This window comes from Humulus lupulus, chromosome 5 (assembly GCF_963169125.1).
Source record: "Humulus lupulus chromosome 5, drHumLupu1.1, whole genome shotgun sequence".
Lineage (NCBI taxonomy): Eukaryota > Viridiplantae > Streptophyta > Magnoliopsida > Rosales > Cannabaceae > Humulus > Humulus lupulus.
This window is the reverse complement of record NC_084797.1, coordinates 243834123-243850858: the sequence shown is the minus strand read 5'-3', so window position 1 is coordinate 243850858 and position 16736 is coordinate 243834123. Positions and strand designations below refer to the sequence as shown.

At 33.3% G+C, this 16736-nt stretch overlaps 2 protein-coding genes across 2 annotated transcripts; both read left to right on the top strand.

Annotated features, from left to right (window-relative positions):
• Nucleotides 1–4384: 4384 nt before the first annotated feature.
• Nucleotides 4385–5979, top strand: LOC133778712 (uncharacterized protein At5g39865). The gene has a single exon (XM_062218720.1). The coding sequence runs from the start codon at nt 4456–4458 to the stop codon at nt 5461–5463; it is 1008 nt and encodes a 335-aa protein (XP_062074704.1). The 5' UTR covers nt 4385–4455; the 3' UTR covers nt 5464–5979.
• Nucleotides 5980–15963: 9984 nt separating this feature from the next.
• Nucleotides 15964–16647, top strand: LOC133780199 (retrovirus-related Pol polyprotein from transposon TNT 1-94). Its single transcript, XM_062220068.1, has one exon. The coding sequence runs from the start codon at nt 15964–15966 to the stop codon at nt 16645–16647; it is 684 nt and encodes a 227-aa protein (XP_062076052.1).
• Nucleotides 16648–16736: the final 89 nt, after the last annotated feature.

Sequence of the window (16736 nt, the reverse complement as noted above, 5' to 3'; positions counted from 1 at the left end):
TCTTTGGGAAGTTGAGTGGATTTCTAGACAGTGTAACTTTGCAAGTCATAACATAGCTAGATGGGCTCTAATGCTAGGTCGTGAAGGTCATGAAGGTCAGATTCCTGTGCATATAGTTCCTCAAGAGGTGCTCTCAGATTACACTTCCTTAGACAATGGCTGATGTAGTGTTTGTTTTCGATAACTATTTGTAGTAGTTTTATTTGTCCTCGTCTGTGTTGTTAGCTTAAGCGGCTAGTTTTGTTGTTAGCTGGCTTTTAATCCTATCTTTTCCTTTAGTCGGTCATGTTGTGTTTCTTCTGGGTGGTTGTATTAATTTGGCTTTTTCAATGATTTGTGGGTCCTTTTTGAGGCTCTAATTATAAATATATATATATATATTTCAAAGTACATAGAACAAAACCAAAGATAGACTATTGAAAAGAAAAATAAATAAAATATACAAGCAAACCTATGTATCTTCTTCAATTTAATTTATGGTACCTTAATATATTATTTTATTTTTATTACTAAATATGATAAACGGTGTCGTTTCAGAGTCAGGTAGTTAACCAAGTCAAAAAGTTCTGCATTTTTGGCTTTGGCCTATGATGAGTTTTGAATATTCTGCATTTTTTGAATTATTTTGCTTGGGTTAGTACACTTATTACTTGGGTCCTTCTTAAAAAGGGTATATTTATTAAATTAAAGCCATAACACCACATTATACAATCTGATTTATCTTTCTATATTTTTAGTAAAGAAAATGGAAGAAAGAAGGGCATTAGGCTAATTGGTTGCTAATTAAACACACAACTCGTCACTTATCTCCACATATATATAAAACACAACAACATTAGGCTAAATTTAGTTACAAAAAAGTTACTTGATTTCGCTGTATATGTAAATATAATGTGTAGGTTATACCGTTCCATGAAGTTTGGTGGAGAAACTAATCAAGTGCCATAAAGTTTGCTGAAGAAAAATAAATTTTTGATAATGTATATAAAGCTATATTTTAAAGGCTATGATTTTTACCTTTGAATTATGACATGAGTAATGATATCTGTACCCAAAATATGCACTTAAACATTACACACATTGACGTGTTACTGGTTTTTAAAACAGTGGGTCTCAATTTTAATAAATGTGATTGGCTAGGCTAAACTACAATACCGTGTGTAATGTTTGTGTGTATATTTTGGGTACACATATCATTACTTTTATGACATATACATTATCATACCCCAGAATTTTTTTGAGCCGTTAAAAATTACTCCCGAACTATTCACAGTATTGTAATGTGATACTTCCGTCTGATTCCGTCTAATGTGGCTAATAGAATGTTGATGTGGTCAATACACATCAGTGAGTAAATGGCCACATCATCATTCCGTTATTTAAATCAGTCGAAATTAGACGGAAGTCTCATATTAGAACACTGTGAATAGTTTGGAGGGAATTTTTAACGGCCTAAAAAAATCATGAGCACAATAATGTATAGGTCATAGTTCAAGGTAAAAATCCTAAATAGTCTATTTTAAAATACCTCACCAAAACATATATATTATTTTACCTCAGTTTCTCTATTTTTTCTCTACATCATTTAAATATTATATTCTTAAATACATTTTCAAAAATAAAATAATTGAATATAATAGTATCACACGTGTGTATATATATATACAAAAGTTTATAAAATATTTGTAGCTTAATGAATAGTGTTTATCCACATGTAGAGAAGCGCTATAAATACATTTTTGGATCATGTGTTTTGTCACATTACCTGTTTGGACCTTGTGTTTTGACAAATTACTTTTTGGACCCTATGTTTCGTAAAATGGTTCAAATAGAACTCTAAACCCAATTTTGATCAAAGCTTTTCAACTGAAATCACAAATAATTTACCAAACTAACAATCCAGAACAAAAATAAAATCATTCTACATAAAAACTATGTTGTTATATTCAATTTTTTCTTCATCAAAATTGAGTTTAAGGGTCTATTTGAACCAATTTACAAAATATAGAATCCAAAAAGTAATTTGTCAAAATACACGGTCCAAATAGGTAATAGCACAAAATATAAGGTCCAAAAAAGTATAAACCCTAAAAAAAATATAAACTAGCTCAATTTTACCTCACTCATTAGAATGCTACTTTCACCATTTTTTATTTATATTTTAGAAAATAATGCATTTTACCTCATCCATTGAGAGTACTCTTATAGTTAGTTATGTATAATATTTATTGATGGTACTATATGTTTGACAAGTAATGACATGTACACTCAAAATATGCACATAAATGTTACACACAGTGACGTGAAAGTTTAACCTAACCAATCATATTTATCAAAATTAGAACTAACTATTTTAAAAATCAGTACCGCGTCATCATTGTATGTAATATTTAATTACATAAGTACAAATATCGTTACTCGTGTTAGAAATGACTGAAGCAATAATGTAAGCTTTTGCTCTTTAGTTGTCATTGTACCTTGTTATTATTAATATTATTATTGTCATGAATTTGAGACTTTATTCAATTTTTAATGTGTCACATATGTACAACCCCAAATGTACATAAGTGTTCGTTTTGAATGGTACTGCAAAGACGAGTCATTTAAGAGTTAAGAAATTAATAAACATTGTTCAAGTTCTATTATATTGATTTTAAGATGGAGTGTAAATCGGTCATTAGCTACCTAAATTTTTTAAAACATGACATTGTATCATGATTATTGATCTTTTTCTTTTTTTGGTTTATTTTTTCTTAATGTGATTTATTATTAAGATTTGTTAGTTATTTTTCAAGGTGTTGCTCTTGTTCACGTGTATGTTCTTAGGTTTTATGTCTTTTTAGATCCTTTGTTTTGCCTCATTACCTGTTTGAACCATGTGTTTTGATAAATTACTTTTTGGACACTGTGTTTTCTAAAATAGTTCAAATAGATCCCTAAAATCGTTTTTGATCAAAGTTTTTTTTAACTAAAATCACAAATAATTCATCAAACTAACAACTCAAAACAAAAATACAGTCATTCTGCCTAATAACTGTGTTGTTATATTCAATTTTTTGTTCATCAAAATCAGGTTTAGGGGCCTATTTGAACTATTTTACAAAACACAAGGTCCAAACAAGTAATGAAGCAAAACACAATGCCTAAAAATGTATAAACTTATGTACTTATGATAGAAACAAGTTACATATTTGAAAGATATTCCTTTCTTATAATATGGTCTATACTTCATGATTATTATAAAAAAGGAATTAATCTTTTGCACAAAAAAAGAACAATTATAACTACATTTCAATAAAATATATGATATATTTTCCCACCAAAATTCAAATATAAAATTTTTAAATTTCACATATTTAATCAAAAAAGCTATTCCCATAAAAAATATGGAATAGCTTAAAAATTCAATATAAATCAAAATTTTGAAAAAATAAAATGGAACTTTATAGCAAAAGATATTATTACATTAACCTAAAGTTAAAAAAAGGTGTTGTGAGCCTAATTAATTAATAGATAAATAACAATTTGGCACTATGTGTTTTATCGAAATACATATTTGGTATTCTATGTTTTTAATAATGTTCATATGATACCTAATAATTTGTAATTGTATATATTTGATACCCCTAGGCTCAAATTTGATCAATAAAATTTTATGAATATAATCAAACTACTATAAGTTATATGTAATAAAGTAATCAAATTTTAATTCGAAACTCATATAATTGAGGACAATTTAGTTATATTGATAAAATTTTATTGATCAAATTCAAATTTAGGATACCAAATACATACAAAATCAAATTAAAGAATACTAAATGAGTATTATTAAAAACATAAACTACTAAATTTGTATTTCAATCAAGAGTAATGATATGTGTACCAAAAATATGCACCTAAACATTAAAATAGTGAAACCCAGTTTTAGTAAATGTGATTGACTAAACTAAACTATCACTTCAGTGTATAATTTAACTGTAAATTTTGAGTGCAGATATCATTACTTTTCAATAAAACACACTATACTAAATAAGTATTTACCCTTAATTAATTAAAAAAATGTGTAGGAAATTGGTAATGGGTCCCACAATTAATGTTTACTAATCAATTCATTCGATGCCACGTGCACTACTCAACAAATTTGAATTGAATTTTAGCGCTCAAAGCCCGTTTTCCTTTTGACTCACCAGACCCCACTCCCCCCAACAACAGTTATTTATTTATTTACTAATTTAAAAAATAATAATAATAATTTTCATGCGTTCAAATAAATAAATTAATTATAATAAATTCAAGAATTAAAATTAATAATTATTATTATTGAAATAAAGGTTTCAAAATCTAAAAAAAGTCATCTCATGTAATTGACCTTTTTGTCTTCACTTTGAATCTCACTCACTCATTAACTCACTCTCTGTCTCTTCTCAAACTAAACTCGAACTCATTCGTTCAAAAATGGGTTGTGTTTCTTCTAATCTGTTGAACCATGAAGACGAGTTCACTCAACTCGGAAGCTCCGCACTCAGTCACCACATCGTTTCCCTTACCTCCTCAACCTATGGCCTTCTCACTCTCGACCCCCCACCGCCACCACCTTCTCGGAATTTCACTGCTCCGACGACCCCGCCGATTCGTTTCAAAATGGGCTCCACCCACCCCAGCCCACTTCCTCCGGAGCCCAAGTCTCTCTGGTCCGACCCGAGTCCCATCCGAGCCGACCCCGAAGTCATCAACTCTTGGGAGCTCATGGCGGGTCTCGACGCCGACAGTTTCCGATTCTCCCCGCTTCCGCCACCGACGAAGCTCTTCTCCGATAAGGAGAATTCGAACCCGAACCGCTCCAACCGGCTCTTCGGATCCGCCATTCTCAAGGCCCGATTCGAAGAAACTGCTGCTTCCCAGATTTCGAGACCCGTTTCAGTGGAAAAGAAGAGTCTTTTGGATCGGTACGAAAGGGTTTGCCCACCGAATGGCGAGGACAGAGTCGTCATTTACACTACCACGCTTCGAGGCGTTCGGAGGACTTTCGAGGCCTGCAATGCCGTGAGGGCAGCGATTGAAGCCACCGGAGTTATAATCTCCGAGCGAGACGTTTCGATGGATCGTGGGTTCAGAGATGAGCTGAAGGATTTGATGACAGAGAAGGGAAAAGAAGCTGTGATTCTTCCCCAAGTTTTTGTCAGAGGGAGGTACGTCGGTGGAGCCGAAGAGATTTTGAAAATCGCAGAAGAGGGCTTGTTACTGGAGCTGTTTGAAGGGTTACCCAAAAGAAGAGCTGGGGAGGTTTGTGAAGGTTGTGGAAATGTGAGATTTTTGCCTTGCTTTCAGTGTAATGGGAGCTGTAAAATGGTTATGGTGGTCAAAGAAGAAATGGGTCAATCGAAACAGGGGTCTTCTTCTGTAGTTGTGAGGTGCCCAGATTGTAATGAGAATGGTTTGGTCCTTTGCCCGATTTGTAGCTGATATACTTCGAAACGCCTCTGGTTTAAGCTAAGTATATGTCTTCTTTTATCTATGATAGTAAGGTATATGATGAATTTCCTCAACGAGTTTTTTTTCTTCCTTTTTTCTCACATTATGCTGAAATGGAAAAAGCTTCCCTCTGCTTTTTTGTCTGTATTTATATCATGAGAATCTTGTAATATGTTCAATAATATAATGGTTAAAAAGGAAGCACAGCTCTTGGTGCTGATGACGATGATGATCTTTTGTTGTGGATTTGAGATACTATCTTTCAAGCTGGTAAATTTACTTGATGGGAAAGAAGAGAAGCCCTACTTTGATTAATGAGACAAATTTTCATCACATTGTAGCAACTGCCAATTGATTTTGAACACATCTGAGTTGATTACCAATGTGTTGAACTTCTTTAGGTTGGTGTTTTATGAAGAAAAAGAATCACATAATTCTGTTTTGGCACTTCAGATACCAAATTATTCATTCTTTATGTAAAATCTATTGGTAATGATTTGTAGTTATCAGTGTCCTGAGCTTTTTCCTTTTTCTTTTTCATCTTTTGGTGAATAGTAAAGCCCTGTAGAGTAGTACACATTGAGATGGTGATAGCTGCTTACTGCAGATCCTATTGTTTTGAGTAAAACGACAATACACAATTGTTATTGATTGCCTGCTAATGTTGCTACTTATGCAATAAAAATTGGGTTTATAAGTTTTGTACATTGTGATTTGTCCAATTAATTGCATGAATACTGTGTTATGACAAAACTTTTTGGAGCCATGATTTACAAAATAGTTTAAATAGAATCCTTAATTCTATTTTGTTCAAATTTGTATGAATTAAAATTACAAATAATTCATTAAATTAACCATTTAAAACAAAAATAGATTTATTTTGTTTAATAAATATGTTGTTATATTCAATTTTTTTTTTATCAAAATTCCGTTTAGGATTTATTTTACAAAACACAATATACAAAATAAAATTTGTCAAATTTCAAGATCCAAACAAATAATGTAACAAAAAACTGGGATTAAAATAATAGATTTTACGATAACAGATTGATATTTAACATGCAATTAATGAGTCATGTGACTCGGACATAAAATTGACAAGAATTTACTTGTAGAATTGGAAGAGTTATCTTAAAACCTAATTGATTTAGTATTTAAATCAAATTTTATGTTTTTACAATTTAAAAATTGAGAGAATCACAGAGAAATTTTGAGTGGTTGGGTGTGACTGGTTCGCTATTGGAAAACTGTATTTTTGAAAAGTGGATTCTGAAATGAAAATCTGAATTTAGTGACTAAAAACATGTTCTTGAAAATGTGATTGGTTCAATGTCAGTAAACTGTTTTTGAGTTTTAAAAAATTAAATCTGTGATTGGTATTAAATTTAAAAATATAACAGAAACTAAAATATGTGGGATTTTAGAAAATAATTTTATAAAACTAAGAAAACAAGTTTTTCTCGTTTTCTAAATTATAACACAATATTAAAATTCTAATTAGGATACAATTTTCAAAAACACCATACCAATCATATATTTTAGTGGGTCCACTCAATTTGAGTTTTTGAAAACATAAAATTAAATCTAAATCTAATACCAATCACACCATTGTTTATAAAAACCCATTCCAAAAACACTCTCAAAGTTATTGATGATTTTATGTTTTCTGCAGAATTCATATATTAAAAATATTTTTTTTTTCTACCTACTTTTTCTGTCTCACGTGGGACTCATTGTGTTATTTACCATTCAGGTTAACTATTTAAAGTTCTTGTTGAGCTATATATATATATATATATATATATGTGTCAATGTGCCAATTATCAATTATTCATTTCTGAATTTTAATTTCAAGTTACAATATGTTTATTTAAAAGAAATTTATTTTTACTCAGGAATTACTAACAAATAATTAAAAAAACAAAAATTTATTATCATTATTATTATAGGGTGTTTCTATGGTTGGGGCTAGAAGTTCTCCTATCGTGAATAATTTTCAGCGCTATTTTTTTTATGACTATGTATATTGTATTTATTTAGAATATCCTGCAAATTTTCAGAAAATTCTAAATAATTTACAGTATCGAAAACTAGGTTCAAACATGTTGTTTTCCCTGCGCATAAAAAAAATTAGTTCGCATGCAACGATCTGTTTGAACATTATTTTCGACACTGTAAATTATTCAGAATTTTCCGAAAATTTACAAAATGTTCTAAATAACTAGAATAAACACGATTATAAAAAAAATCGCGCCGAAAAATCCTATTATTATAATAGTAAAGTATATTTTAATTTTAAGGGTTTATACATTTTTAGACTATGTATTTTGTCACATTACTTGTTTGGACCTTGTATTTTAAAAAAATATTTTTTGGACCCTGTATTTTGATAAATTACTTTTTAGACCCTATGTTTTGTAAAATAGTTCAAATAGAACCCTAAACCCGATTTTAGTCAAAGTTTTTTCAACTGAAATCACAAATAATTTAACAAACTAACAATTCAGAACAAAAATAAAATCATTCCGCTTAAAAACTGTGTTGTTATATTCAATTTTTTATTCATCAAAATTGAGTTTAAGAGTCTATTTGAACCATTTTATAAAATATATGGCCCAAAATAAATTTTTTAAAATAGAAAGTCAAAACAAATAATCAGAAAAAACACAAAGCTAAAAAAAATATATAAACCCTAATTTTATTTCTTCTTTTCGGATTGAACCCTCAAATATTTTGAGGTATTATTCACCCAAAGCATATTTATTTTTTTATTTATGTGCACCATTTGAACACATCCAAAAATCACACTCAACCTTTATTGTATGCTTATTTGTTACAACAAGGCATGTGTTGGTATTGGATTTAAGCCTATACAGCAACGTGAGCATCATGCCTTTTAATAGTAAAACCGAAACCTTTATGGCCTTAGGGCATTTTCATTACTTCATCAACAGTCAGTCATATCACATTCAGAATCAGAAATCAGTCTTCTGGTATAGTACAACACAAACATTATTGAAAGATACAAGAATAGAAGAACCGAATGGAATTGATTCCATAAATAATAGTTAGGTCAAGGCCCTTGGATTTCAACTGAGTTGTTCAACCAATATAGTTATACAAACTAGATATAACATGAGGTCTCATTCTCTGACCTTATATGAGCGAGAATTTTATTAGTTACATAATCTTTTAAAAAGATTTTTTTTTACTTTCATTTTTGCTAAAATTTTTAACATTTCTAGAATATTCTTGATAAAAAATGTTTATATTTGAAAAATTAAAATATATATTGTTGACTGTGTTTTTAGCCAACGACGTGATAACGTCAAAAACGATATAGCCTTCAAGAGAAATAAAACAACACAGACAGTTTATGAACAAAAAGTAAATAACACGAGATTTTATAGTGGTTCAGCCCCGATAGTCGGTAATAGCCTAATCCACTTAGAGATTTTATTACTGTATTCACACTCAAGATCAGATGAACCAGTGTCAACTGAGTTTCTTCGTGTAAATATTCCAGAATACAAAAAAAGGGGTTCTCTCAAGAAAAACACACTTTCTCTCTCTAGAACACAGATTAACTCTCAACTTGCCGAAAATTCCCTTTACGATCCCACCAACCCTCTATTTATAGGCCTGAGATACTCAACTGATATCCCCTTTAGATAGGGATATTTTATTATTCATCTTATATTTCAATTACAAAAAATATATAAAATACAACATATTCCTCAATTTGAGTGAGGAATGAGAGATTCCCGAGTGCCCAGACCGATTCTTGCTAAAGTCGTTCCGGGGATTTTGACGTAGTCTCACATGCATGTTGACTACTTCTTCAAGCTTTCCTTGGCTCAAGGTGATGCATGCTTGGCTCTCCTCGGACCAAGGTGGTCTGAGCCAACTCCCTTGGCCTTTCACCTCGGGTAGGTCCGAGCCTACCTCCTCCAATCAAGGTCTGATCGGACCTTGTGGCCTTCTCCTCGGACCAAGGTGGTCCGAGCCACCCTCCTTGGCATCTCACCTCGGACAAGTCCGAGGCATCTCTCCCTGTGGCGTCTTCAACCATGTCAGATCGGACATTGTGTAGCCTTTCCTTGGCCAAAATCTAAGTCTCAATTCTTGGCTTGCATGGGTCTTCTTTTCCTTAGCTTCTTACCTCGGATGGATCCGAGCCAACCACCTAGGAAACTCACCTCGGACACGTCTGAGCCACACACTTAGAAAACCTTGGGAGGCTTACCTCGGACACATTCGAGGCAAATATTTGAGACGTCCGAGCCTTCTTACCTCGGACATGTCCGAGCCAAAAGAAGCTGCCTTCTTACCTCGGACACATCCGAGCCAAATACTTGAGAGGCTCCTCAAGCTAAGGTCCGATCGGACCTCTTGCTTTTATCCCTCGAGCCAAAGTCCAAACCCCTCCTTTAAGCTCCTTGGACTTGGGTTTGAACCAAACAATTGGGTCTTCGAACTGGGGTCTGAGCCAAGCACACCTTAGCCCAAATATTCTCCTCGGGTGTGTTTGACTTGACTATGCGACTCTCAAGCAGTCCAACTTCTTAACTGATGTATTGGGCTACTGCTGAGCCAGATCACCCAACTAATTCATGCCATGTGTCAATTTTATTGCCACATCATCCTTTTCAAATTTTTGGGATAACATATATGTTATTTTTAAAAAAAATCACCAAAAAGTAAAACTTCTCTCATCTTCAATTAAAATTGTCCCACATTGTTTAGTTTGATCACGTTTAGGCAATTTTACAGGTTTTTAATGATATAAAGCTCAGCAGCCTATTTAGAATGTGCTTATTGTTCTTTAAAATCTCAAATATCATTTGAAAGATAAACTTTGAAATTTTATTAATATTTTATGTTATTTAGAAGTTTACTTAATTTTTTAGGTAAAATTTATGGATGGAAGAAAGAAGTGTTGGGAAAACTTATACAACATAATGATAATATTACTTACATTATTCGCATAGGAATGTTTTAATCATTCCTTCAGTTTCTCTAACAATTTAAGCATTTCTGTAGTAGGGTATCGCCAAGAAGCTGAACCGATCATCAAAATTTTTCACAGTCTTCCAATGTATTCTTAGAATCACCTAAACTAGAGTGAGTAATTCTCAACACATAAGATAGATACAAAATGAAGAATAGAAATGACTTATGCTAGAGAGAGTCTAAAACCTTAAAGCATCAAGATTTAGAATCACCTAGACTAGAGTGGACAATTCTCAACACATATATAAGATAGATACAAAGAGAATAATAGAAATGACTTATGCTAGGGAGAGTCTAAAACCTTAAAGCGTCAATAATAGATCTTCTGATCATCTGTCAAATAGTCTTTCAAAAATCTCTAGTTTCAACTCTCACTTAGCATTCTTTTTATATGCTCAATTAGTTCATTTATTAGCTATTAGGTCGAAATTCTCATGGGCTTTAGCCCCGTGAAATATCTCATTTAATTATAAGCTTGTTAGACTTAAAATCAAGACGTGTATCATTTTTTTATTGATTTAATTAATTAAATAATTATTTAAATCCTTTATCAAATTAATTATTTATAATTTCAACCTTGATTTAAACTTATTTATTAATTTAGATAACAATTTGTCTTAATTAATAAATCCGCCCTAAAATCTCTTTTCTTCTCTAAATTGTATAACTCTATAAAACTATTCAAAATTGACCTCATCAACTTTGATAATTAAATCAATTAATTGAGACTATCTAGATGATTTTATCCAAGGTACAATGGGGATCATGGGCCTATGAAATCAAGCTCCAATAATTTATCATAAATTTAACAAATAAATTTACCAACTTATTAATTATTCGTGACTCCACTAAAGACTCAGAATTGCACTCTTGAATTCATAGAACGCTCTATAACCAATATAAATACATTATTAATTATCCATTGTTACAACCATAATTGTCACTCAATCCTCTATAGACAGTGTACAATGATATGATGAGACTAAAATACCATTTTAGTCTTCATTGTATTTTATCTTTAAAACACTTAGTTCCTTGTAAATGATATTTCAGTAAACTAATATTAATTAATGAAATGAGATCTCTATCATTTAGCACCTTGAACCAAACTAAAAGAAAACCATCGTTTTACTTCTTCATTAGAAGTTATAGATGTTCATATTTATGATTGACACTCCCACTCAATTATACTACCAAGTTCCCAAGATGTAAGTATGGGCTAGTCCGTATGATAAGCTGGTAACGAACAAGTCAAAGAACTCAAATAGTACAATCAATTAGAATTCTAACCACTCAAATTGAGTTTGAATTGCCTTATGGTCAACTATATGACATGACTAGAATAGATAATAACAGTATGTTTACTTATCCTATCTACTGTCAATATCGGTCCAGTCCGATGTAACAAATACATCCGATTTTATTTACTTTGCTAATGTTCTGGAAAGAACATAACACTACAATGTAAGTAGATTATATTGTAGATTGACAAGCCAGTGTAAATCATGTGCATTGACTAATCTTAGGACTAACTTACGTCACTATAAATACGATTAGTTATATGCTCGAGATTTAATAGAAGTTTATATTAAACAAATAATCATGAAAATAAAATATGTGAGCAAAGTGATTGACCAAGCCAAAATTGATTTTTTTTTTTTTTATTGATAATAAATAAGATTATAAAGAAATTTGATTTTTATTAGAGTATAAAACTCAAAAAAAAAAAGATATATGTACCAGCTTTTAGACTAGACTTAGTAAAGACTTTACTAGAGCTAATCGAGTTTTCTAATTGACATTGTTTCAACAAAACTCGATTAAACTTAGTCAAGCTCGATTAGACAATTGAGTTTTCTACTTTGACATTTTCTCTAAAAGACATGATAGAACCCAATCCTGTCTTTATATCTTGATCAGACTTAGTTTTTTTTGTTGGGTCCAGTAAACTATTGTATTAAAAATGGGACTAGTCGTATAGCCTATCACTGTCTAAGACTTATATCGAGCTTAGTGTATCAAGACTAGTACAGTTTAGCACTTTATATGAAGAATAAAGGTTTTAAAAGCCCATAATCTCCCAAACAAGTGTGGTATAACACAAAAATAAATGTATCATGAATTAGAGAAAGTAATAAAAGAAAAAGATTGTGTAAGTTATGTGGAGACTGTTGAGAAGTGATCTAACTCATGCCACATCACCCTTGTTGTTAGTTAACAGTAAATTCTGTTAACTATTTTTAGTTTTCTGGTTTTTGTCCGAAATGTATAAATAGGATAAGTAGTCATTTCATTCATTAATTGTCTTGTACAGAATTCTAACTAGTTCTTTAGATTGTTTTATTTTTCAAGACTTGTAAATATCCTCTTGTAATCCGAGTAAGAACATCATCAATAAAAGTTCTTTCTTTCATGTTCAATTAGTGTCCATTGCTGTTGTGTTGCTACTGTGAATGAACATAGCTCATTAGAGCTAACCTATCTTGATTGTTATGGTTGATCCAATCATAACAAGTGGTATTAAAGCCAGGTTAGCTTAATCAAGATTCAAGGTTGAAGGTTCAAGAATCACCAAGAAGATGTCTGCTACAAAATTTGAGATTGAGAAGTTCAATGGAGCCAATGATTTCGGGTTATGGAGAATCAAGATGAAGGCTTTACTGGTACACAATGGAATTTCAGAAGCCATTGACGAAGAAGCCATTAAGGAAATTGGAGAAGACAAGAAGAAACTGAGAAAAATTGAAACCAAAGCACATAGTGCTATCCTTCTCAGTTTAGGTGATGAAGTCTTGAGAGAAGTCTCAAGTGAAAACAAGGCATTGGGATTATGGAACAAACTCGGTTCCATATACATGAAGAAGTCACTGGCAAATAAGCTATACTTGAAGAAGAAGATGTATACTCTCAGGATGGATGAGAGTAAAGATCTGAGGAAACACTTAGATGATTTCAATAAGATCACTCTCGATCTCTGCAACATTCGTGTGAAAATGGAGGAAGAAGATCAGGCCATTATTTTGTTGAGTTCCTTGCCAAGATCTTATGAGCATTTTGTTGACACGATGCTTTATGGCAAGGAAACCCTGACCATGTCCGAGGTGAAGGCTACCTTGAGTTTTAAGGAGATACAGAAGAGAACAGAGGACAAGCAAGATGACAATGGTGAAGGGTTATTTGCTAGAGGAAAATCACTGAACAGAGAAAACAAGAACTAGAAGGGAAATTCCAAGGGGAATCAGAAGCCAAAGTCGAATCCAAAAGGTGATTCCAGGGGCATACATATAAGAAGTGTTACTATTGTAAGAAAGAGGGACACTTCGAAGATGAATGCTTGGCTTTGAAAGCCAAACTCAAGAGGGAAAACAACAAAAGTAAAGAAAGAGGAGAAGTTGATGTAGTAACAGATGGCTATGAATCTGCAGATGTGTTAGTGGCCCCAAATGTGGATTCAGGTCATGAATGGGTTCTTTATTCTGGATGTTCATTCCATATGTGCCCCAACGAGGAGTTGTTCTATGATCTTGAAGAAAAGAAGGGTGGTACTGTACTTCTTGGTGACAACAAAGCTTGTGCAATTCATGGAATGGGTTCAATCATCTTCAAGCTGCATGATGGAGTTAAAAGAATAGTGCAGAATGTGAGGTATGTCCCTGATCTCAAAAGGAACTTATTGTCAGTTGGTGTCTTAACTGAGAAAGGTTGCACTATTAGAATTGATGATAAGTCCCTAAAGGTGTTGAAAGGTTCTATAGTAGTTATGAAAGGAGAATTTAGGAATGGTTTTTATTTCTTGAATGGTGAAACAGTGACTGGCTGTGTTAACATTGTTACATCAGATCTAGAATTTGATGAAACCAAGCTATGGCACCTAAGACTTGGTCATGTAAGTTAGAGGGATCTAACTGAACTTTAAAGACAGGGAATTCTCAAAGGAAAACTCAGTGGTGAACTAGGATTTTGGGAGGAATGTGTGTATGGCAAAAGCTGCAGATTGAAGTTCAACACTGGTATGCACACTTCTAAAGAACCTCTGGGATATATACACTCAGATTTGTGGGGTCCTTCCAAGGTGACCAGTTTGGGTGGAGCAAATTACTTCCTGAGTATTGTTGATGATTACTCAAGGAAGGTATGGGTGCACTTGCTCAAATCTAAAGATAAGGCTTTCAAGACTTTTAAGGATTGGAAGACTTTGGTTGAAAACTAAACTGGAAAGAGAATTAAGAAGCTGAGGACGGACAATGGATTAGAATTTTGTTCAAATGAATTCTCAAACTATTGCAAGGAAGTTGGAATTGGAATGCACAAATCAGCACCAAGAACCCCTCAACAGAATGGATTAGCTTAGGATGAATAGAACTCTAATAGAGAAGGTCAGATGTATGTTAAGGGTGCTGGTTTGGAGAGAAAATTCTGGGGAGAAGCTGTTAAAACAGCCTGCTACTTGGTTAACAGAAGTCCATCTGCAGCAATATGGTTTAAAACCCCTCAAGAGATGTCGACAGGTCAAGCACCTAAGATGGATAACTTAAGAGTATTTGGCTGCACTACCTATGCTCATGTCAGACAAGACAAGTTGCAGCCTAGAGCAATTAAATGCATGTTCTGGGGTAACCTGATGGTGTTAAAGGATACAAGCTATGGTGCTTAGAAGATGGGTTCAAAAAGTGCATAGTCAGCAGGGATGTGATCTTCAATGAGAAGGTGATGGCTATGAAGCAAGAAAATAGACCTGAACCTGGTTTAGAGGCAAGACGGGTTCAAGTGGAGATGAGATCAGATGAGGGAAGACCAGCTCAGGAATGCAATTTAGAACCAATTGGTGGAGATGATCAGGCAGAAGGAGGCTCTCTTGACAATTACCAACTCGCCAGAGACAGAATTAGAAGAGAAACAAGAGCACCAGCCAGGTTTGGTTTTGCTGATTACATTGCTTATCCTCTAACCATTGCTAGTGATGTTGAAAACTCAAAAACAGCTACTTATGAGGAAGCTATAAACAGCGAGGATAGAGCAAAGTGGCTACAGGCCATTGATGAAGAGAAACAATCACTCTTAAAGAACAAGAGCTGGATTGTTGTGAGAAAACCAGAAGGGTGCAAACTTGTAAGCTGTAAATGGATATTTAGAGTAAAGGAAGGTCTACCAGGTGATGAGTACAGAAGATTCAAGGCCAGACTTGTGGCCAAAGGATTCACCCAAAGAGAAGGAGTAGATTTCAATGAAATCTTCTCACCAGTTGTGAAACAAGCCTCAATTAGAGCCATCATGTCCAAAGCAGCTACTGAAGATCTAGAGATTGAGCAAATGGATGTCAAAAGTGCATTTCTCCATGGAAAATTAGATGAGACAATTTACATGAGAATGCCAGAAGGCTTTGAAGATGACAAGGACAAGGTCTGCCTCTTACAAAAATCTCTCTATGGCTTGAAGTAGGCTCCTAGACAATGGAACTTGAGATTTGATGAGTTTATGATGAGAAGTGGCTTCATCAAAAGTGCCTATGACCCATGTGTTTACTTCAACAACACACTCTATCTTCTTCTCTATGTAGATGACATACTGTCAATAGGGAAAAGCAAGAGTGAGATTAGTGACATGAAGTTGTTATTGAAGTCAGAATTCGAGATGAAAGACCTAGGTGAAGCTAAGAAAATCCTAGGCATTGAGATTAAAAGAAGCAGGCCAGAAACACTAATGTTGACTCAGGAAAGCTACCTTAGAAAGGTTCTGCAGAAGTTTAACATGGACAAGTCAAAACCAGTGTCAACTCCCTTAGCTGCTCACTTCAAGCTATCCAGAGATCAGTCTCCAAAGACAGAACAAGATAGAGCAGCTATGGATTCAATACTCTATGCCAGTTGGGTTGGAAGTTTGATGTATGCTATGGTCTGCACAAGGCGAGACATAGCATATGCAATGAGCATTGTGAGCAGGTTCATTGCAGATCCTGGAGAAGAGCACTGGTGTGCTCTTAAGTGGATAATGAGATACATTGCAGGGACACTTGATCTAGGCCTAACCTATAGCTCCAAGTACAAGTCACAATTAGAGGTAGTTGGCTATGTGGACTCAGACTATGCAGGCTGCGTAGACACCAGAAGATCCTTGACAGGGTATGTGTCTACAATGCAAGGAGGATGTGTAAGCTGGAAATAAAATCTACAAAAAGTAGTGGCATTATCCTCAACTGAAGCTGAGTACATGGCAGCTACTGAGGCAATCAAGGAAGCTGTTTGGCTAAAAGG

What these genes read in the sequence shown, in the direction of transcription:
- LOC133778712 (XM_062218720.1), top strand. Translation starts at nt 4,456, where the DNA reads ATGGGTTGTGTTTCTTCTAATCTGTTGAACCATGAAGACGAGTTCACT.
- LOC133780199 (XM_062220068.1), top strand. Translation starts at nt 15,964, where the DNA reads ATGAGAAGTGGCTTCATCAAAAGTGCCTATGACCCATGTGTTTACTTC.